At 42.7% G+C, this 21,811-nt stretch overlaps 2 protein-coding genes and 1 pseudogene across 3 annotated transcripts; 2 read left to right on the top strand and 1 right to left on the bottom strand.

Moving 5' to 3' along the window:
* The first annotated feature begins 4,265 nt into the window (after window positions 1-4,265).
* On the top strand, window positions 4,266-7,045 carry LOC147410298 (protein RETICULATA-RELATED 3, chloroplastic pseudogene; annotated as a pseudogene). The gene is made up of 3 exons (XR_015181782.1): window positions 4,266-6,404; window positions 6,497-6,582; window positions 6,685-7,045. The product of XR_015181782.1 is annotated as a protein RETICULATA-RELATED 3, chloroplastic pseudogene (transcript).
* Window positions 6,266-6,854, top strand: LOC147410299 (putative auxin efflux carrier component 1b). Its single transcript, XM_086453725.1, has 3 exons — window positions 6,266-6,312; window positions 6,497-6,582; window positions 6,685-6,854. The coding sequence occupies exons 1-3, from the start codon at window positions 6,266-6,268 to the stop codon at window positions 6,852-6,854; spliced, it is 303 nt and encodes a 100-aa protein (XP_086309851.1).
* Window positions 7,046-18,623: 11,578 nt separating the features above from the next.
* Window positions 18,624-20,156, bottom strand: LOC147410297 (uncharacterized). The gene is made up of 2 exons (XM_086450668.1): window positions 18,888-20,156; window positions 18,624-18,845 (listed from the first exon to the last, which is right to left on the bottom strand). The coding sequence occupies exons 1-2, from the start codon at window positions 20,154-20,156 to the stop codon at window positions 18,624-18,626; spliced, it is 1,491 nt and encodes a 496-aa protein (XP_086306794.1).
* Window positions 20,157-21,811: the final 1,655 nt, after the last annotated feature.

The raw sequence follows: 21,811 nt of genomic DNA, 5'->3' as shown, positions 1-21,811 counted from the left end.
AAATAAAATAAGAGAAGTGATATCCATCAATCACTAACCCAACCGATCCACGTAGAAAGAAAAGAAAAGGTGAGTCTAACAATTAAAGGGATCAAATTCGATTGGGATTTCAAAAGGCTATAAGGAAAGTTGATTATACTACGCATCTCCAAATACATTAAATCAAATATTAAATTACGATGACACAATATAAGTAATCATACCTTATTTTTTTATTTAACATAAGTATATATGATTGAAATATCGGTTGATTAATTTCTATTAGGACAATGAAAGTCATGTTAAATATTTAAATGTTTAGATTTTTTACAACAAGCGAATGACGTGGTAAAGACACAATTATATATCATTTTTATCGAGATAAATAAATAAATATATATATATATATATATATAGGGTCAGGTTCAAAGGACAACCATTTCTACACACATATAGACAACGTATTTGTCTTATATGGGCAAAAATGTTTGGAATGGACTGATTTTTTGTGAGGATGATCTCTGTGATGAGGAGATCATCCTTGCCAAAAATCAGCTCATTATGAAACTTCTAGACCGTCCAATTTTTGTTGAAAAATTATAGACCGTCCAATTTTTGTAAATCAATTTTGATGGGGTTACAAGTTTTGGAATGGGCTGATTTTTTTCCAGGATGATCCCCTCATCACAGAGATCATCCTCACAAAAAATCAGTCCATTCCAAACATTTTTGCCCATATAAGACAAAACACGTTGTCTATATGTGTGTAGAAATGGTTGTCCTTTGAACCTAACCCATATATATATATATATATATATATATATATATGGGAAATGTTCAACACCCTAAGCTTTGCCCTATACTTTAATAAACGTGTTTTGTCCTACATGGATTAGAAGTTTTGGAATGGACTAATTTTGGTGAGGATGATCTCTATGATTAGTAGATCCTCCAATTCGTACCTCCTCAATTTCACTTCCATTTTTTAAACAGCCCATGTTTACAAGTTGTAAAATTGTGAACCGTCATTTTTTGTAAACCATTTTTTATGGGGTTATAAATTTTGGAATGAACTGATTTTTGGTGAGGATGATCTCCTCATCATAGAGATCATCCTCATTCAAAATCAACTTATTCCAAAACTTTTAACCCATGTAGGACAAAACACGTTTGTTAAAGTGTAGGGTAAAGCTTAGGGTACTGAACAAGATCATATATATATATATATAAGATGACGTTATTACGACCCCCATTACGACTCACCGTTTGTCTTATATGGGCAAAAATGTTGGATGGATGATTTTTGTGAGGATGATCTCTGTGATGAGGGGATCATCGTGGCAAAAAATCATTCCCATTCCAAAACTTCTAACCCCATAAAATTGGTTTACAAAATGGACGGTCTAAAATTTTTCAACTTGAACAACATAGGGTTAAGAAGTTTCATAATGAGCTTGTTTTTGGCAAGGATGATCTTCTCACCATAGAGATCATCCTCAAAAAAAAATCAGCCCATTCCAAACATTTTTAAGTATATAAGATTTAAAATGATATATCGCAATGGGGGTTGTAATATATACTAATATAATATAACCCATATATATATAGGGAAATGTCAGCAAACAACCATTTCTACACACATATAGACAAAACATTTTTCAAAATATGGGTTAGAGATTTTGGAATGGGCTGATTTTTGGTGAGGATGATCTCTACGGTGAGGAGATCATCATCACTAAAAATCAGCTCATTCCAAAACTTCTAGACCGTCAAAAATGGTTATAAAAAATAGACCGTCCACGATTTTTAAATCAATTGTAAATGGGGTTACAAGTTTTGGAATGGGCTGATTTTTGGTGATGATGATCTCCTCACACAGAGATCATCCTCACCAAAAATCAGCCCATTCCAAAACTTTAACCGTTTTGAAAAATGTTTTGCAAAATGTTTGTCAAAATGTTTGTTGCTGAAGGGACCCATATATATATATATATATATATATATATATAGGGAAATGTTCAGCAACAAACATTTTGGCAAACATTTTGGCAAAACATTTTTCAAAATATGGTTTAGAGGTTTTGGAATGGGCTGATTTTTGGTGAGGATGATCTCTACGGTGAGGAGATCATCATCACCAAAAATCAGCTCATTCCAAAACTTCTAACCCCATCAAAAATGGTTTATAAAAAATGGACGGTCCACGATTTTTCAACTTGTAAACTGGGGCTAGAAGTTTTGAAATGGGCTGATTTTTGGTGATGATGATCTCCTCACCGTAGAGATCATCCTCACCAAAAATCAGCCCATTCCAAAACCTCTAACCCATGTTTTGAAAAATGTTTTGCCAAAATGTTTGTCCAAAATGTTTGTTGCTGAAGGGACCCATATATATATATATATATATATATATATATATATATATATGGGAAATGTTCAGCACCCTAAGTTTTACCACACATTTTAACAAATGTTTTTTGTCCTACATGGGTTATAAGTTTTGGAATGGGCTGATTTTTTGTGAGGATGATCTCTGTGATGAGGGGATCATCGTGGCAAAAAATCATCCCATTCCAAAACTTCTAACCCCATCAAAATTGGTTTACAAAAATTGGACGGTCTAAAATTTTTCAACTTGAAAACATAGGGTTAGAAGTTTCATAATGAGCTGGTTTTTGGCAAGGATGATCTTCTCACCATAGAGATCATCCTCACAAAAAATCAGCCCATTCCAAACATTTTTACGTATATAAGATAAAATGATGTGTCGCAATGGGGGTTGTAATGGGGGACTACGGAACCCAACCCATATATATATAGGGAAATGTTCAGCAACAAACATTTTGACAAACATTTTGACAAACATTTTTCAAAACATGGGTTAGAGATTTTGGAATGGGCTGATTTTTGGTGAGGATGATCTCTACGGTGAGGAGATCATCATCACTAAAAATCAGCTCATTCCAAAACTTCTAACCCCATCAAAAATGGTTTATAAAAAATGGACGGTCCACGATTTTTCAACTTGTAAACTGGGGCTAGAAGTTTTGGAATGGGCTGATTTTTGGTGATGATGATCTCCTCACGGTAGAGATCATCCTCACCAAAAATCAGCCCATTCCAAAACCTCTAACCCATGTTTTAAAAATGTTTTGCCAAAATGTTTGTCAAAATGTTTGTTGCTGAACGGGACCCATATATATATAATATATATTATATATATATATATAGGGAAATGTTCAGCAACAAACATTTTGGCAAACATTTTGGCAAACATTTTTCAAAATATGGTTTAGAGGTTTTGGAATGGGCTGATTTTTGGTGAGGATGATCTCTACGGTGAGAAGATCATCATCACCAAAAATCAGCCCATTCCAAAACTTCTAACCCATCGAAAATGGTTTACAAAAAATGGACGGTCCACGATTTTTCAACTTGTAAACATGGGGCTAGAAGTTTTGAAATGGGCTGATTTTTGGTGAGGATGATCTCCTCACCGTAGAGATCATCCTCACCAAAAATCAGCCCATTCCAAAACTAACTGCTAAACATGTTTTGAAAAATGTTTTGCCAAAATGTTCCAAAATGTTTGTTGCTGAAGGGACCCATATATATATATATATATATATATATATATATATATATATGGGAAATGTTCAGCACCCTAAGTTTTACCACACATTTTAACAAATGTTTTTTGTCCTACATGGGTTAAAGTTTTGGAATGGGCTGATTTTTTGTGAGGATGATCTCTATGATTAGAAGATCATCCTCCCCAAAAATCAGCCCATTCCAAAATGTTTAACCCCATGTTTACACGTTGAAAAATCGTGGACCGTCCATTTTTTGTAAACCATTTATGATGGGGTTAGAAGTTTTGGAACGAGCTGATTTTTGGTGAGGATGATCTCCTCACCATAGAGATCATCCTCACCAAAAATCAGCCCATTCCAAAACTTCTAACCCATGTAAGACAAAACACGTTTGTTAAAGTGTGTGGTAAAACTTAGGGTGCTGAACGGGACCTTATATATATATATATGGGAGGCGTTCCGTGCAAAACATTTTGACAAACATTTTGGCAAACATTTTTGGGTCGTTGGATATAGGGTAATTGGACGGACGAGATTTAAACTTCACCTGAACGGTTTAAGTTATAAACAATGCGCTTATTTACAGCGCCATCCCTTAAAATGGAGTTAATTAGTGCCACCTCCCTTCTTCAATTAAAACCCGATTGAACAGCACACAGAGTTCTCTTCGAACTCCCTTTTCCCTAATGCTGAAACCCTCTCTTTCATCTCTCATCAGAACCATCAGAACCAGTTGCCGATGGAGGAAACAGAATATCCGGCTGTGGTGGTTGGAGTTCAGTTCATAATAGCAGCTGTGATGGAGATTTTGAAGATCGATCAAGTTTTGAAATTATTGGAATTTTCTTAAGTGGTTGGAGATCTAGGGTTTCTGCAGATCCACAGTTCCCTTTCAAGGTTTTAATGGAGGAAATTGTTGGACTTAGTGCTTGTGTTCTTGGTGACATGGCATCTCGCCCTAATTTCGGACTCGATGAGCTCGATTTCGTCTTCTCTACTCTTGTTGTTGGAGCAATTTTGAATTTCGTCCTTATGTATCTCTTGGTTCCTACTTCCTCAATTTCAACTTCATCCCCAAAACTCCCTTTGATCTTCTTTACTTGTGCTAAAAACCACATGTTTGAAAAAGGATCCTTTGCTGTAATCGATCGGTTTGGGACTTTTGTGTATAAAGGAATTTTGTTTTCTGTTGTTGGATTTGCAGCTGGACTGGTTGGGACTTCGATTTCGAATGGATTGATTAAGATGAGGAAGAAGATGGATCCTAATTTTGAGACATCGAATAAGCCTCCACCGACATTGTTGAATTCTCTTACTTGGGCAATTCATATGGGTATGAGCTGTAATTTGAGGTATCAGACTTTGAATGGGATAGAGTTTTTGTTGGAACCACCCTTCATTGGGATTTAAGGCGTTGGTTGTGATTTTACGATGTTTGAATAATGTTGTTGGAGGAGTTTTTTTCGTGGCATTGGCGAGATGGACGGGATCACAGAAGAAGGTTGTTGACGAAGAGGAGCCAAATGGATTGGTGGAAAAGAAGAAGAAATTGGTGGTGGAGGAGATCCAAGATTATGGAACCATTCAGCCCAATTCCAAGTGATTAAGAGGTTTTAATGCATCTCCTTCTTGTCTCATCTTGCCTACTATAAGGTTTACTTCACTTTTATAAGAACAAGGAGATAAATTATCTTATCTTAATCCTTACTAACTAATCTGATCCTTGTAGAGAAATTGAACCAAGAACAATAAAGAAGGAAAAATAATCAAGATGCAATCACACACAGAAAACACAAAGATTTGACGTAGTCTCTCAAGATTGAGGGACATCCATGTATCACATCAATTCCATTATGAAGAGAAAAATCTCAGTGGAAAAAAAAACCTACTTAGGGTTTTACATAGTGCTCAATCAACTAGCACTGTATTAAATGATGAATAATACTCCTTGCTGCCCAACAAACCATAACAATCCTAATGCCATGAAGACACCTTATTAGTTATTATAGACTTCCTCAAACTTATGGTGATCAATGATCATATTGTGTTTGTTGGTATTAATTGTCTATTATGCGTGAGGATGCATGTTATTAATGAGATGATGAATGTGGTCGGCCTTGTAAAATGAGTAGTGGTTGACGATGATTGATAGAAAAATTTATTGTGTCAAAACAGAATATGTTGATTTTATTGTGTGTTGCCACTTTGAGATGTCGAACTAGTAATTGTTGAGGAATGCGTTTTCTATGAATACGATGTTGGGATAACTTTCAATGATCCATTCCTTAAAGGAGCTCACAACATTGCATGCTGGATGGATCATATTTTACTCAATTGAAAAGTTTGATGCAGAATGACAAACTTTTGGTGTTCGATATGCGGCAAACGGCCAAGCCAATGGAATCCATGAATGGTTTGACATGCCAACCTGTTCATACCATCCACTCTCTTGGGATCTGCATCTCCCAATATAAATGATGTTCGATTGACTAAGTCTGCAATTATAAACATGGATAAATGATGTTCGGCCATTTGGTTATTATTATTACTATTATTTGGATATGAGTTTTTTACATGGAATTTTTTTTTTTTAACTGAATTTTGATTTGGGGTGTTGGAATAAAATTGGCGTGTGTGAGCAGTCAGTGCAGGTATGTAGCAAAGAGGAGGAAAATATTCCCAAACCAGAATCTATGAAGGTTGTTGAATATTCTTCTTCCATGAATTCAGAGATGCTAAGGTTGATCTTGAAAATGGTTTGGTTTAAGCTTATAAAGATCCCAAAATCTTATGCAAGCTTACTTGGTCTAAGTTGGGCTATTTTTCTTACAGGTATTTTGAATCTTGAACCCCAATTATACTCTAATACATTTCTTTGATTGATCTTTTGTTCTAAGATCTTTAACCATTTATTGTTACTGTAGGTGGGATGTCAAGAAACTCCAAATTATGGAAAATTCAATCACAATTTTGTCAAATGCAGGTCTTGGAATGGCAATGTTTAGTCCTGGTAAGAGAAAATTATTTTTAATTTTATTCATTTAACGATATCTAGATAAAAAAAAAATCGACAAAACAAATGGGCTAATTTTTAATTTTCTTGAATTTTCAGGTTTGTTCATGGCTTTGCAACCAAGGATCATTGGTTGTGGAAATAGGCTAGCTGCATATGAGATGCTTGTGAGATTTGTGGCTGGGCCTGCTGTAATGGCTGTTGCTTCTATTGGAATGATTGTCTCATTGCCCATCACAACACTATATTACATATTATTGGGTCTTTGATATCTGTTATAGAAGGCGAAAAATCAGAATTATAAGGATCATACGATTTTAATCGATCACGAGGATTGGTTTTTAGACTACTAATCTCCTAAGACTTCCAATCTATAGGTCACAAGTTTCTGTCTTCTAGAGTTTGTAAGCTTTATGTTATAAGCAGAAATGTTTATCTCTGACATGGTTGTGGGTCACAATGTCTTTATGTTTCTAATAGTAGAAGTAGTAGAAGTATAGTAACTTCCATTAATGTATATGGATGAAGAAGGTCAATGGGTTTTATCAACAAAGTTCACATTAATAAATTCTCTATGGAAATCACATTTATAAAAATAAAAATAAAAACTTATATTGCCACACCAACTTTTTTTTATTATATCACACTCACCATTGAATTTGATGAATCTCAAGAGGAAAGGATTATTTTTTTTCTTCTTTTTTTTTTTGTTAATAAAAAAAAAAAATTCTCTCAGCATTCTTATTCACTCTTGGCCCTTATTTCTCTACAAAGAGAAAGAGGGGTTTAAGGAAAAAAGACTTAATTGTTATGTCTATATCCTTTAAGATGTATTATATAAATTCATTAAATTGCTGCATTATATAACGATGGCTGTTATTGGCTTTCAAACTATTATTTATTACACCCCAACTTCTTAAATTGTTTATCACACCCCAATTAAATATAAAAATACACTCTTCAAACATTACAAGATTTGGCTCAAATTATAGTCTCAATATTACAAAAACATTATAACCCTGTTCTTCCTTAATCTTTCATCAAATCAGCAACTTCAGCAATATGACCCTGAAGCAATTTCTTGCATCAAATCAGCAGCTTCAGCAATATGGCTGAGTTGTCTGCAAGTTTCTTGATTAGCCAAGGCTTGAATAGTTTGATTAAATATAACATGAACGTTAGAGCTTAAAAAAAATGAATATAAAAACGTCAAAACCAATTCGAACCCTCTGACTTGGCTGAGTTTTTGAGAAAATCAGCCATATCAGATAAGGAATCTGCCAAGGAAATGGGGGATATAAGTTAATCATATAAGGCACCATGGACTTTTTTCAGAATTGAATGTTTTAGAAAGAACATGATTCTCAATAAAATAAATAAACAAAAAATCAGAGATTTAGTCCTCTTAATCACTTGAAATTGGGCTAAATGGTTGCATAATCTTGGATCTCCTCCACCACCAATTTCTTCTTCTTTTCCACCAATCCATTTGCCTCCTCTTCATCAACAACCTTCTTCTGTGATCCCGTCGATCTCCCCAATGCCACGAATGAAACTCCTCCAACAACATTATTCAAGCATCTTAAAATCACAACCGACACCTTAAATCCCAATGAAGGGTGGTTCCAACAAAAACTCTATCCCATTCAAAGTCTGATACCTCAAATTACAGCTCAAACCCATATGAATTGCCCAAGTTAGAGAATTCAACAATGTCGGTGGAGGCTTATTCGACGTCTCAAAATTAGGATCCATCTTCTTCCTCATCTTAATCAATTCATTCGAAATCGAAGTCCCAACCAGTCCAGCTGCAAATCCAACAACAGAAAACAAAACTCCTTTATACACAAAAGTCCCAAACCGATCGATTACAACAAAGGATCCTTTTTCAAACATGTGGTTTTTAGCACAAGTAGAGAACATCGAAGGGATTTTTGGGGATGAAGTTGAAATTGAGGAAGTAGGAGCCAAGAGATACATAAGGACGAAATTCAAAATTGCTCCAACAACAAGAGTAGAGAAGACGAAATCGAGCTCGTCGAGTCCGAAATTAGGGCGAGATGCCATGTCACCAATAACACAAGCACTAAGTCCAACAACTTCCTCCATTAAAACCTTGAAAGGGAACTGTGGATCTGCAGAAACCCTAGATCTCCAACCACTTAAGAAAATTCCAATAATTTCAAAACTTGATCGATCTTCAAAATCTCCATCACAGCTGCTATTATGAACTAAACTCCAACCACCACAGTCGGATATTCCGTTTCCTCCATCGACAACTGGTTCTGACGGTTCTGATGAGAGAGTGAAAGAGAAGGTTTCAGCATTAAGGAAAAGGGAGTTCGAAGAGAACTCTGTGTGCTGTTCAATCGGGTTTTAATTGAAGCAGGGAGGTGGCACTAATTAACTCCATTTTAAGGGATGGCGCTGTAAATAAGCGCATTGTTTATAATTTAAACTGTTCGGGTGAAGTTTAAATCTCGTTCGTCCAATTACCCTATATCCAATGACCCAAAAATGTTTGCCAAAATGTTTGTCAAAATGTTTTGCGCCGAACGCCTCCCTATATATATATATATATATATATATGGGAAATGTTCAGCACCCTAAGTTTTACCACACACTTTAACAAACGTTTTTTGTCCTACATGGGTTAGAAGTTTTGGAATGGACTGATTTTTGGTGAGGATGATCTCTATGATTAGAAGATCATCTTCCCCAAAAATCAGCCCATTCCAAAATGTTTAGCCCCATGTTTACATGTTGAAAAATTGTGGACCGTCCATTTTTTGTAAACTATTTTTGATGGGGTTAGAAGTTTTGGAATGAGCTGATTTTTGGTGAGGATGATTTCCTCACCAAAGAGATCATCCTTACCAAAAATCAGCCCATTCCAAAACTTCTAACCCATGTAAGACAAAACACGTTTGTTAAAGCTTAGGGTGCTGAACGGACCATATATATATATATTTTTTTTCGTGAATTATCATTATTCATATATTAAAAACTACCATCCGGTAAAATACTCTCAAGTCTTTTTTTTTTTTTTTTTTTTTTTTTTTTTTCAACACCCTTCAAGCTGAATTCATCATTATTCATCTATTAAAGACTATCATTCGGTCAGGCACTTAAGCCTTCTTTTTTGACCCATCACGTTGAATTCATCGTTATTTATACATTAAAGGGCACATTCTGTCAAGCACTTAAGCTTTTTTAATTTTATATATATTTATATATATATATTAAGGTCATCATTCGGTCAAGCACTCCAGCGTTCTTTTTTGACCCATAAAGCTGAATTCATCAGTATTCATATATTAAAGACAACCATTCTGTCAAGCACTTCAGCATTATTTTAAAAAAAAATTCCAATCAAATATTACGATTTTACCTGAAACCAAAACCAATTTAAACCCGAAACAACGGGTTCGGTATTGATTTTAGATTTGATTCCTGATTTAGAAACAAAACCCAGACCGAACCCAAACTCTTACACAATTATACTAACTACTCTAAACTATCCAAAACTTAATCCATTTAACACTGCCAAATTCCCACAATTAAGTCCTCACTTTTAAACTATGATACCACCAATTATGTTAACAATTCATCATCAATTAATTATCAAATTATAGAGTTTTTTATTCCCCTCATTTTTTTTTAATAATAACAATTCTATTATGAATCGTGCTGGAGTGGCATTGGAATTGACATCAATACACACGTTGCTGATGTGGAGGTGCCTACATTGTAAGGATCTTATTTGATTGAGAATTCTTAGATGGTTATTACAAATGCCCCAATAGGGTATTTATAGGTATTACAAGAATAATCTAGAAAGTCTCAATTATCCTATTATAGAAGTTTGTAAGAATATTCTAGAAAGTCACAACTATCCTAATCTAGAATATTATAAGAATAATCTAGAAAGTCTCAACTATCCTAATTTAGAAGATTACATGATTAATCTAGTAAGTCAAGAATAATCAAGAATAATCAAGAACAATCCGGAGATATCCTATTAGGCCCCCTCAAGATGGTGATCCAGAGGAGACACCAATCTTGAAAACTAAGTCACGCAGTCAAGTCCGAGAAAGAGGCTTTGTAAGAGCGTCGACAAGCTGATCAATGGAAGAAACATGGGACACGCGAAGCATAGAGCGTTGAACAAGATCCCAGACAAAATGATAATCAATGGAGATGTGCTTCATGCGAGAGTGAAAAATGGGATTAGCACAAAGGTACGTTGCACCAATGTTATCACTGTAAATAACTGGTGGCGAGGGGAGTGAGACCCCAAGTTCAACAAGTAGAAACCTAACCCACTGAACTTCCGATGCAGCAGAGGCAATTTCTCTGTACTCAGCTTCAGTAGAGGAGCGGGCGACAGAACGCTGCTTCTTCGAGCTCCACGAGATGGGATTAGGACCAAGAAAGAGAACATAGGCTCCTGTAAATGTGCGATCATCAGAGTTCCCCGCCCAGTCAGCATCGGTGAAACAGTGAAGGGACAGAAAAGAGCTGGTACGAAGGCGAAATCCAAGATCACGAGTACCGTTTAGATAGCGGAGTAGACGCTTGGCAGCACCCCAATGACGTTCAGACGGTGCATGCATAAATTGTGAGAGTTTGTTAACTGCGAAGGCAATGTCTGGGCGCGTGATAAGCAGGTACTGAAGACTTCCAATAACCTGTCGATACAAAGTGGCATCCGTGGGGAGAGAGCCATCATAAAGTGAAAGTATAGTACCAACTGCAAGAGGTGTCTGAACCGGTTTAGAAAAGAGCATGTTGTGTCGCGCAAGTAAGTCCACAATGTACTTCCGTTGGGAAAGGAAGCATGAGTTTTTGTGCGAGAGAACTTCGATACCGAGAAAGTAGGATAACGATCCCAAGTCTTTGATAGAGAACCTGGCAGCCAACTGATCAATGACGCGAGAAACAAAAATAGTATCGCTACCCGTGATAATTAAGTCATCAACATACACCAGGAAGTAAGCAGTGAGACCATTGTGGTTGAACACAAAGAGAGACGTGTCCGACTGGGCATGAACAAAGCCCAATTGAAGAAAAAGCTACGAAGTTCTTGATACCACGCCCGAGGTGCTTGCTTAAGACCGTAGATGACTTTCTTCAGTTTGCAAACATAAGAGGGAAAATTGGCATCAATAAAGCCAGGTGGTTGTGCCATATAGACCTCTTCTTCAAGATGACTGTAGATGCACGAAATTGCTCTACACTTTCCTTCTCTCTCAGCTCGGGTGGACCTGCAAATCAGCCCACTCCGACGATCAAGTTAGACAAATTGATCAGTATATTTTAAGTAACTTTTTAGAGAAGAAGAGATTGAACCCCCTTTTACCCATAGCCTTCTCCCTTTTATAGACCTTTTTCTGGTTTGGTTCCTGTGCCAACCTTTGAGGTGACCTAGGGCAGTTAGCTCACTCCCTGACATGTCAGCTGCAGGAGTTGTTGCAACTGCCCTGTCACCTCTGGGGTGATGTGAGTTGTTAATGCTGTCAATCAACTGTCTCATATGTCAGACCCACACAGCCGACCTATGCTGCAATTACCCGTACTACCTAACTTATTGGTGACTCGGGTCCGAGCTCAGTCATCCATTGCACCCGAGGATTTCATTTACCGGGCTTACCTATCGGTAAATCTGAGCTTTGGAGATGCTTCCGTGCTTAGGGAACATGCCACGTGTCCTTATTTCAGAATTTCCCCCACAATACCCCCTCTCGAGGATTTGGGCGGATTGCCCGGGTGCTCGAGAAAAATAATGATTCTGTGAGTTGACACGTGGCAACCTCCCATTGGATCTTAGCTAGGATCAATGGTATCTTTATGGCGAATCGTTACTTAGCCTTTTCACTTTTCGAGGGCGGCGGTCGGTTGGGTTGTGATCGTGGTGTGCGTCCTGTCCGTTGGTTTAAACGGCGCAATTATTGCAGAGAGTACACGTGGCGTTCTGGAGACGGCTTGATTCTCGTGCGAATTTCGAACGGTCATATCGGATCTCCCAGCAATTAATGCCTCGTCATTATTGGCTTAAGAGGTCCCAACCGTTGATTTCAATCGTGCATCTCGAGGCTTCTCTGGTCTATAAATACCCTATTCGTTTCCCATTTTTACCTTTACCTTCACGCTCCTTGCCGTTACTCTGCCCTATTCACTCCGCTCGTGCGTTTGCTGTGCCTCTGCCAAGCCTTTACCGCGCCTTCGCTGTGCCATCCAGTCATCAGCTGCCCTGTGACCAGTTCCCTTCGAAGAGGAAGTTGAAGAAAAGGTAACAGAGTCAAGGCCACCCCTCTCCTCTAGTTTCTCCTCTCATCCCTCTGTCATTCCACCCACATGGCCAAGGGGAAATCTTATTCCCCTGCCTGTCCTCCATTGAAGGTGGTTAGGGGCACCTTCGGTGTCCCTGCCAGTGTGGGCCTGTCTTACGTGGACGAGGCCACGCTGTTCAGGGAGAGCCTTCCAAGTACCACAGTGGTACATTGGGGCCAGTTTAGAGCAGGCCTCAGAGTCCCTCTAAGTAGGCTGACTCGGGAGGTTCTGAATTTCTATCGAAGGGCTCCCGGCCAAATGAGCGGAAATTTCTTCCGACTCATTAGCGCCTTTGAGCATATGAACAGCAGGCTGGAGGACGGCCTCCAGCTAGGGCTCTAGGACATCAGGGCCCAATTTGCTCTGAAGAAGTGCCCGAACCGGCCGGGCTTCTTCTATCTATCGAAGAGGAGAGGGAAGCCTTCCTTGGTCGAGTTACCCGACTCGGACAAGGAGTAGTTCTTGTTCCCGATACAGTTGTCCGGTAGGTGGGAGAGTGCCCCAGGTGAAGAGCTCCCCTCTCTGGCCTACTCCTCCTTCAACACCCACGGTGAGTGCTACCAAGTGTTTCTCCTCTCGCTCTTTTCTATTCCCTTGTCCAGGGACTGACTTTGTAACGTCCGACTTATGCAGGTCCGTCCAAGGACAAGTTTCCAGGAGATTCCGTGGTGATCACACATCTTTTCTCCAATCCTGACTTATACAATCAAGCCACGGCCTTTCTTCCTCCGTCCATCTGCCCAACCGAAATGGCCCTGCAATCCAAACGCCCCCCACCAGTTCTCGGCTCCGATTCAGAGGAGGAGGTTGTTGAAATCCCTCCCACATTAACCGCTGTGACTCCCGGGGTAGGACGCGCAGATCCTGAGGAGGAAGAAGAGGAAGATCACCAACCTCTTCTGAAGAGGTTAAGAAGGGGGCCCCGCTCTCCAGCCCCGGTGCTCCAACTGCCCCCTCCTCAGGTTCCCGAGGGGACCTGCCATCCTGCCGAGCCATCCCAGGGGTCCTCGGCTGGATCGGCGCAGAGGGGGGGTGCGCCTCCTTCCCCTTGGGTAATCCAACCCACAGTTAGGGGTAGGCCGGTGTCGAACAGGGACTCTGCTTTGTCCGACCCGGCCATAGCAAGGGCGATCTTCGACGCGTCCGCGCTCCCGCGGGACGTGGAGAAGGTCCGCAAGAGTTTCGCCGGTGACTCGGCGAAATTCTAGAACGATGCCTTCCGAGCCTTGGCAGTGGTAAGCTCTTCATCTTTTTATTTCTCTTGATTCGATACTTATTTCATGTTCGTCCCTCCGTCTAACTCTTTTTCTTCTTCCTTACCAGGCGCAACACGCCGTGGCCAAGCTCGTGGAATCCCGTGATGCTTCCGTGGACAGCCTTCGGTCCGCGGAAGGTCGCCTTCTTCAGCTACAGGCTGAAAGGGATGCGGCTGCGGCCAATTCCCAGAAGCTCCAATCAAGCTTGGATAGCGCACTATCCGAGCTGGAGCAGAATAAAGACAAGCTAGCTCTGGCGGAGGGGAAGATCTCTTCCCTGGAAGAGCTGGTGAAGGCGAAGGAGGCAGAACAGGAGAGAGCACTTCAAGATCAGCTCAACTCTCTCCAGGCCCAGCTGGACTCTTCAGAGGAAGCCTGGGAGGCAGCTTATAATAAGCTAAAGGCAAAGCTACGGAAAGCCGAGGCCGCTGCAAAGAGGCCGGAGGTGATCCCAGAAGCTACACCAACCGCTGCTCCCGAGCCGAGTCTCGAAGCCCCAGTTGCACCAGTTGACATCCAAGCCCCCGAAGATGCCGTGGTAGCGATTGAAGCGGATGAATAGTTTTCCTTTTTCCTTCTTTGTAGCACAATTTTGTAACTTCACATGTAATCCCGATGGAAGTATATAAACATATATTTTTCGTGTCAACTGTGCCTTCCATTTTTTTTTGCTTTCTCTTTTCTACTTTTAAATTAAGGCATATTGCTTAAAAAAAAACCCGAGATAATTAATTATACCTAACTCTTAGGATCGTCATTTGTTCAAGACAGAGATCTTGCCTTGATCTTGGCATTTTAGCATGGGATTGATGCCAGCGAAGAATCGGGAGTCTGACTCTGAATCAGACTCCTTAATATGGACCAGGTTTTTAGTTTCAAACGAATTCCTCAGCTAGGCTCAGCTACTGTTGAGGAATCGAGGCTTTGTCCTTAGTCCAAATCCTCAGTTGGGCTTGGTCCCTGTGGTGGGACCAATGCTTTTCCCTTCCAACCAACTCCTCAGTTGGGCTCGGCTCCTGTGGAGGGGCCAAGGCTTTCCCTTAGTCCAGCTCCTCAGCTGGGCTTGGTCCCCGTGGTGGGACCAAGGCTTTTCCCTTCCGACCAACTCCTCAGTTGGGCTCGGCTCCTGTGGAGGGGTCGAGGCTTTCCCTTAGTCCAGCTCCTCAGCTGGGCTTGGCCCCCGTGGTGGGACCAAGGCTTTTCCCTTCTGACCAACTCCTCAGTTGGGCTCGGCTCCTGTGGAGGGGCCAAGTTTTTCCTTAGTCCAGCTCCTCAGCTGGGCTTGGCCCCCGTGGTGGGACCAAGGCTTTTCCCCTCCGACCAACTCCTCAGTTGGGCTTGGTCCCCGTGGTGGGACCAAGGCTTTCCCTTAGGTAGCAGGCATGGGCGCAAAGATGACCTTATTGATAATATTTCTTTAAATTGAATACATTCCATGGTGATTGAATTTCCTCCCCTGTCGGGGTCTCCAAGTAGTACACGCATGTTCCCCCGACTTTGCGCACGATGTATGGGCCTTCCCAGTTACAGCCAAGCTTCCCACTATTGATTTCCTTGGTGTTAGAAAATACCTTTCGTAACACCATATCGCCGATTTTGAACTCCCTACGACGTACCTTCCGGTCATAAGACCTCTTCAACACCTGTTGGTACCGTGCCAATCTCTCTATGACCCTTTCTCGCGTCTCATCCAACCAATCCAAATTCCGAGCCATCATTTCGTGATTAAACTCTATCTCGGTCACTTGCGTCCTCGTAGTAGGAACCTGTATCTCGGTTGGAATAACGGCTTCCGTTCCATAGGCTAGTGCGAACAGCATGAAACCTGTTGCCCTTCTTTCCGTGGTCCGGTATGCCCATAGGACACTGTGTAGCTCGTCTACCCATCTTCCCTTATGTTCCGTCAGCTTCTTCTTCAAGTTCGCGAGGATTGTCTTGTTTGATGCTTCAGCTTGGCCATTTCCTTGTGGATATCTTGGCGACGATTGCAGTGATCGGATTCCGTATTCCTTGAAGTACGATTGCACACGGTTGCCCTTGAACTGCGTTCCATTGTCAGAGATCAAAGCATAAGGGATCCCAAAGCGCGTTATGATGTGTTCCCAAGTGAATTTGATGACTTCCTCTTCCCTAATCCGCGTGAGGGGCACAGCTTCCACCCATTTAGTGAAATAATCTGTAGTTATTAGGATGAACAGCTTACCCCCCTTTTCCCGAGGCAGAGGTCCAACAATGTCCATACCCCATATCGAGAATGGCCAGGGTGATTTCATGGGATGGAGTTCGCTGGCGGGCTGCAGATGCATGGGGGCATGTTTTTGGCATTGATCACAGGCCCTTACATACTTCTTACAGTCTTCCTGCATTCTAGGCCAAAAATAGCCCTGACTGATAACCTTATTGGCGAGCGACCGTCCTCCCGAATGATTGCCGCAGATCCCCTCGTGGATTTCTGCCATTATGAGCTCGGACTCTTCCTTAGTAAGGCATTTGAGGAGTGGTCCCCCGAAGGACATCCTATATAGTTCCTCCCCAACGAGAGTATATTTCCCGACTTGTCGAAGCAATTTTCTAGCTTCCCCTCTGTCTGCTGGCAGAACCTTTGAGTGGAGATACCGCGTGAATTCTTCCATCCATCCCGAGGCTCTTCCAGCCCGTGCGCACTCCTTTTCCTCTTGTTCGATGCTCACTTTGGACAGGTATTCCACCGGTAATTACCGTCCTTCTGTTTCTCCTAGCATTGAGGCAATGTAAGCCAACGAATCTGCGTGCCTGTTCACATCCCTGGGTATCTGGCATATCTCCACTTGGTCGAACTTCTTAATCTCCCGCTTAACTGAGATCAGGTATCTCGCCATGCGTTCGTCCTTTGCTTCAAATTTCCCATTGCACTGGTTTGCTATAAGTTGGGAGTCGGTACATAGCTTTACCCGGTCGATTTTCAACTCGCTTGCCATTCTCAGCCCGTGGATGACTGCCTCGTACTCAGCTTCATTATTTGATGCGCCATACCCAAGCTTAACTATCTTTTCCAGTCTGTCGTTGCTCGGTGTTACAATTACTATTCCCACCCCCGAGCCTGAGTAATTCGACGACCCATCGACGAAGATTCTCCATCCTGCCTGCTTGTCCCACAGCTCCACTTCTTCCGTCCCTTCGTCTTCGTTCTCCAACTCTTCCCAGTTCAGATCCTCAACCGGGAAATCCGCAAGGAAATCTGCCAATACATGTCCCTTTATTGCTGTCCGGGACTCGAATTGTAAGTCGTATTCGCCGAGGATTACAGCCCACCTCGCCATCCTCCTCGACTTCTCGGTTCTGTGCATTATCTCTTTCAACGGGGTGTCCGTCACAACTCGGATGCGATGTGAAAGGAAGTAAGGTCTGAGCTTGTGTGCTGAGTAGACGAGTGACAACCCCACCCTTTCCGTCCTGGTGTACTTCATCTCTGATAAGCCCAACGTTTTGCTGACATAGTAGATGGGGTATTCCCGTCCCATATCGACTTTAAAGAGAATCAAGCTTACTGATGACGAACTAGTTGCCAGGTAAATTCCCAACTCGTCTCCCTCTTCTGGAGAGCTAAGGATCGGTGGCTGCCCTAAATACCTCTTCAGATTGTTGAACGCTGCCTCGCATTCCACACCCCAGGCGAAATTCTTCTCCTTTTGCAACAACGTGAAGAGCGGACGGCATCGATCAGATACCCTGGAGATAAACCTGTTCAGCGCAGCTATTCTCCCTGCCAACTTCTACACCTGCTTCTGGCTAGTGGGACTCGGCATTTCTACCAACGCCCGGATCTGGTCTGGGTTTGCCTCGATGCCTCTCCTGGTGATAAGGTGCCCGAGGAATTTCCAGAGGAGACGGCGAAGACACATTTCTTCGGATTCAACTTCATTTTGAAACTCCTCAGTCGATCAAATGTCTGCTTGAGGTCTACCAGATGGTCCCCTGCTCGCTTGCTTTTTACCAATAAATCGTCGATATATACCTCCACGATCTTCCTGATCAAACCTTCGAACATTTTCATCACGAGTCTCTGGTAAGTTGCCCCGGCATTTCTCAAACCGAACGGTATAACCTTAAAACAAAACAATCCTTGCTCGATGATGAATGATGTTCGTTCCTGGTCCTCCACCGCTAGGGGGATCTGGTTATACCCTGAGTAGCCGTCCATAAATGACATTCTTCCTGACCAGCAGTGGCATCGACCAACCTGTCGATCCTTGGCAGCGGAAAACTATCCTTTGGGCACGCCTTATTCAGGTTCGTGAAGTCAATGCACACTCTCACCCTCCCATCCTTCTTCGGTACTACCACTATGTTTGCTATCCATTCCGGGTACTCTACCTCCCTGATAAACCCGGCCTTCAAAAGCTTCTCGATTTCCTCATTTACCCCCTGCCTAAGGCGCGGAGACAGCCTCATCGACTTCTGTCTAACAGGTCAGAAGCTTTTATCGACATTTAATCTATGACACGCCACCGATGGGTTTATTCCAGGCATGTCCTCCAATGACCACGCGAACACGTCCTTGTTTGCCTTCAGAAGTTGGAGCAGTGCTGCCTTCTCCTCCTGCAACATCGTGGTACCAATACTAACTAGCTGTCCTCCATCACCGCCGAGGTCCACGGCTTCGACTTCCTCAACTGTTACCCGCTGCGGTTGCTTCTGTAATTGCTACGAAGCTTCATTAACAGTTGGAAGTACCTTTCTCTTCTTCAGGGGGACGGCCTCGGGGCCTCGGTCTTGCTTCAAGGCCAAGTGAAAACACCTCTGCGCCATCTCCTGATCTCCCCTGATTTCCATTATTCCTTCCTTACCCGGGAAACGAATAACTTGATGATAGGTTGACGGGACTGCTCTCATCTCGTGTATCCACCTCCGCCCCAAGATTGCGTTGTAGGCCGAGTCTGCATCTATTACCACGAATCTTGTCATTACCACTTTGGACCCTGCAGAGATTGGAAGTGTGATTTCTCCTACCGAACTGCTAACAACACCGTTGAACCCATAGACGAGGGTCGGCGTTGGCTCCAAACTACCTGAAACCCCCATTCTCTTAGTCGCGCTTAGGAAGAGAATGTCCATCGCGCTTCCTGAATCCACAAGTATTCTACGGAGCTCGACGTTTCCCACTGGGAGTGCGATTACTAATGCGTCCTGATGGGGCCCTGCTGTCCCCCTCAGGTCACTCTCCGTGAATACAATCGCCCGGGGATCTGCTCCGTGGTTCGTCATTCCAACTGCCCATACTCCTGATGCCACACTGTTAACCCCGACCATATGTCGGATCTTTTTCACTTTCTCTCGAATCTCCCGCCTAGACGGCACTTCGGCCCCTAATAATCCTGTGATGGTATGAATTATCCTGCGCTCTTCCGTCTCTCGATGCCCTCCTTTAGTTGGCCTTCTTTGCTCGGGCTTTCGTTCGGCTCTCTCGGTAGTCTCCCCTCTTCTTCTTCCTCCCGCGAAGACATAACCTTTGAGCTTCCCTGCTTCAATCATATCCTGGATGATATGGCGCAGCCTGTAACAGTCCTCAGTAGGGTGATCCTCAGCCTCATGGTACTCGCAGTATGGTTTTCCGGATTTCCCCTTGTACCCCCGCGGTGGTTGAACGAAATCGGGTTCCCCCTTTATGTGCCTCAGTATCACGGATAGTTTCTCATTGAGCGGGGTATACACCCGGCCTCTCTTCCACCATGACTGCTCGTTTGAATCTCTCCGCCTTTTCTTGCTTCCTTCCCCTCCGAGGTGTGCCGGCACCTTTGCAGCGTCCATTCCCCCTTCACTGTTGGCCACTGTTTGAGCGCTTCGTCTCCTGCCCTTTACCGATTCTTCCACCAGGATGTACTTTTCCACCTTCGCATACAGATCTTCCAGACGAGTCGGGTCAGACTTGATCAAGGACTCATGCAACCGTGTCCCCGGGATGACCGCAGCGATATACGCCGCGTAGGCCGTTGCCTCGTCCATGCCTTCTACATCCAGGGCTTTTGTTCGAAAGCGAGTTACGAACGATCTAATACTCTCTCCGGGCTCTTGTCGAAGGTTGAATAGAGTGTTAACTCCGACCTTCTTCCTTCGCAGATGAACAAACTACCCAACAAACGTTTCCTCTAGCTCGGAAAAATTTGTTATTGTTCCAGCTAGTAAGGCCTGGAACCACATCATGGCCCCGAGCCTCAAGGTTGACGGAAATAGCTTGCAGAGCAATGGATCGTCGTTCTGGTACAACACCATCTGACTTCTGTACTGCAGTATATGATCCATAGGATCTCGTGTTCCGTCATAAGTTTCAAACTTTGGCATGTGGAACGATCTGGGTGGCTCTGACTTCATTATCGCCGACGAGAATGGTGTCCCTTTGAGTTCCCGAATTGCGTTCCTCACCTTTTGTGCGGGATCCTTTCCTCGGGTGAATTCCTCATCCCTTCTCCTGAGCATTTCCTCCACTTCCCTCCTCGTCATCGTTTCTTTAACTTCGGAGCTTCCTTGCTGCGTTTTTACTGCTGCTGAATCTTCGGTCCAGTCTACCTCCGTCCTTGCCGCTCGAACGATATGATCGCTACTCTGCTCTGCACCTGGGCCTTCTTCAGTTTCCGCGCGCTCGCCTAACCTTTGCCTGAGCTCCTCGTTTTCCCTCCTTATATTCACTATCTCATCATTTTGTTTCTCTAACCCCCTGCGCATTTCCTCTCTCATCTCCGTGAGTAAGTTATACATTGCAAGCATTGGGTCTGGCGCGTTTGGGGGCGAGTCTGCTGGTAGTGGGTTTGATGGCTCTCCACGATTTTTGCCTCTAGCTCTTCCCATCTTGGTCGTTTTTCTCCTTGTAAGTATCCCACAGACGACGTCAAATTATAGATGCACGAAATTGCTCTACACTTTCCTTCTCTCTCAGCTCGGGCGGACCTGCAAATCAGCCCACTCCGACGATCAAGTTAGACAAATTGATCAGTATATTTTAAGTAACTTTTTAGAGAAGAAGAGATTGAACCCCCTTTTACCCATAGCCTTCTCCCTTTTATAGACCTTTTTCTGGTTTGGTTCCTGTGCCAACCTTTGAGGTGACCTAGGGCAGTTAGCTCACTCCCTGACATGTCAGCTGCAGGAGTTGTTGCAACTGCCCTGTCACCTCTGGGGTGATGTGAGTTGTTAATGCTGTCAATCAACTGTCTCATATGTCAGACCCACACAGCCGACCTATGCTGCAATTACCCGTACTACCTAACTTATTGGTGACTTGGGTCCGAGCTCAGTCATCCATTACACCCGAGGATTTCATCTACCGGGCTTACCTATCGGTAAATCCGAGCTCTGGAGATACTTCCGTGCTTAGGGAACATGCCACGTGTCCTTATTTCAGAATTTCCCCCACAATGACCATGAAGGAAAGCATTATTGACGTCAAGTTCCCGAAGAGCCCAACCGCGTGACAGTGCCAGACTCAGAACAAGACGAACAGTAGTGGGCTTAACAACCGGGCTGAAAAGTGTCATAGTAATCAGTGCTGGGTCGTTGGTGAAAACCTTTGGCAACAAGGCGAGCTTTGTATTTGTCAATAGATCCATCAGGATTGCGCTTGATTCGAAACACCCATTTACAACCAACTATATTCTGCGAGCCAC

Source organism: Akebia trifoliata, chromosome 1, assembly GCF_017979445.1.
Source record: "Akebia trifoliata isolate Shusen 1 chromosome 1, ASM1797944v1, whole genome shotgun sequence".
NCBI classification, from domain to species: Eukaryota; Viridiplantae; Streptophyta; class Magnoliopsida; order Ranunculales; family Lardizabalaceae; genus Akebia; species Akebia trifoliata.
Note: the sequence above shows the minus strand (reverse complement) of the source record. Positions and strands in the feature narration are given on the sequence as shown.

Excerpts from the sequence above, each read along its gene's own strand:
- LOC147410297 (XM_086450668.1), bottom strand. The coding sequence starts at position 20,156 with ATGGACGAGGCAACGGCCTACGCGGCGTATATCGCTGCGGTCATCCCG. Across the intron at positions 18,846-18,887 it reads TCCCCCTGAAGAAGAGAAAG|CAACCGCAGCGGGTAACAGT; the intron begins GTACTTCCAACT and ends CAATTACAGAAG.
- LOC147410299 (XM_086453725.1), top strand. The coding sequence starts at position 6,266 with ATGAAGGTTGTTGAATATTCTTCTTCCATGAATTCAGAGATGCTAAG. Across the intron at positions 6,313-6,496 it reads ATGAATTCAGAGATGCTAAG|GTGGGATGTCAAGAAACTCC; the intron begins GTTGATCTTGAA and ends TTGTTACTGTAG. Across the intron at positions 6,583-6,684 it reads AATGGCAATGTTTAGTCCTG|GTTTGTTCATGGCTTTGCAA; the intron begins GTAAGAGAAAAT and ends TTGAATTTTCAG.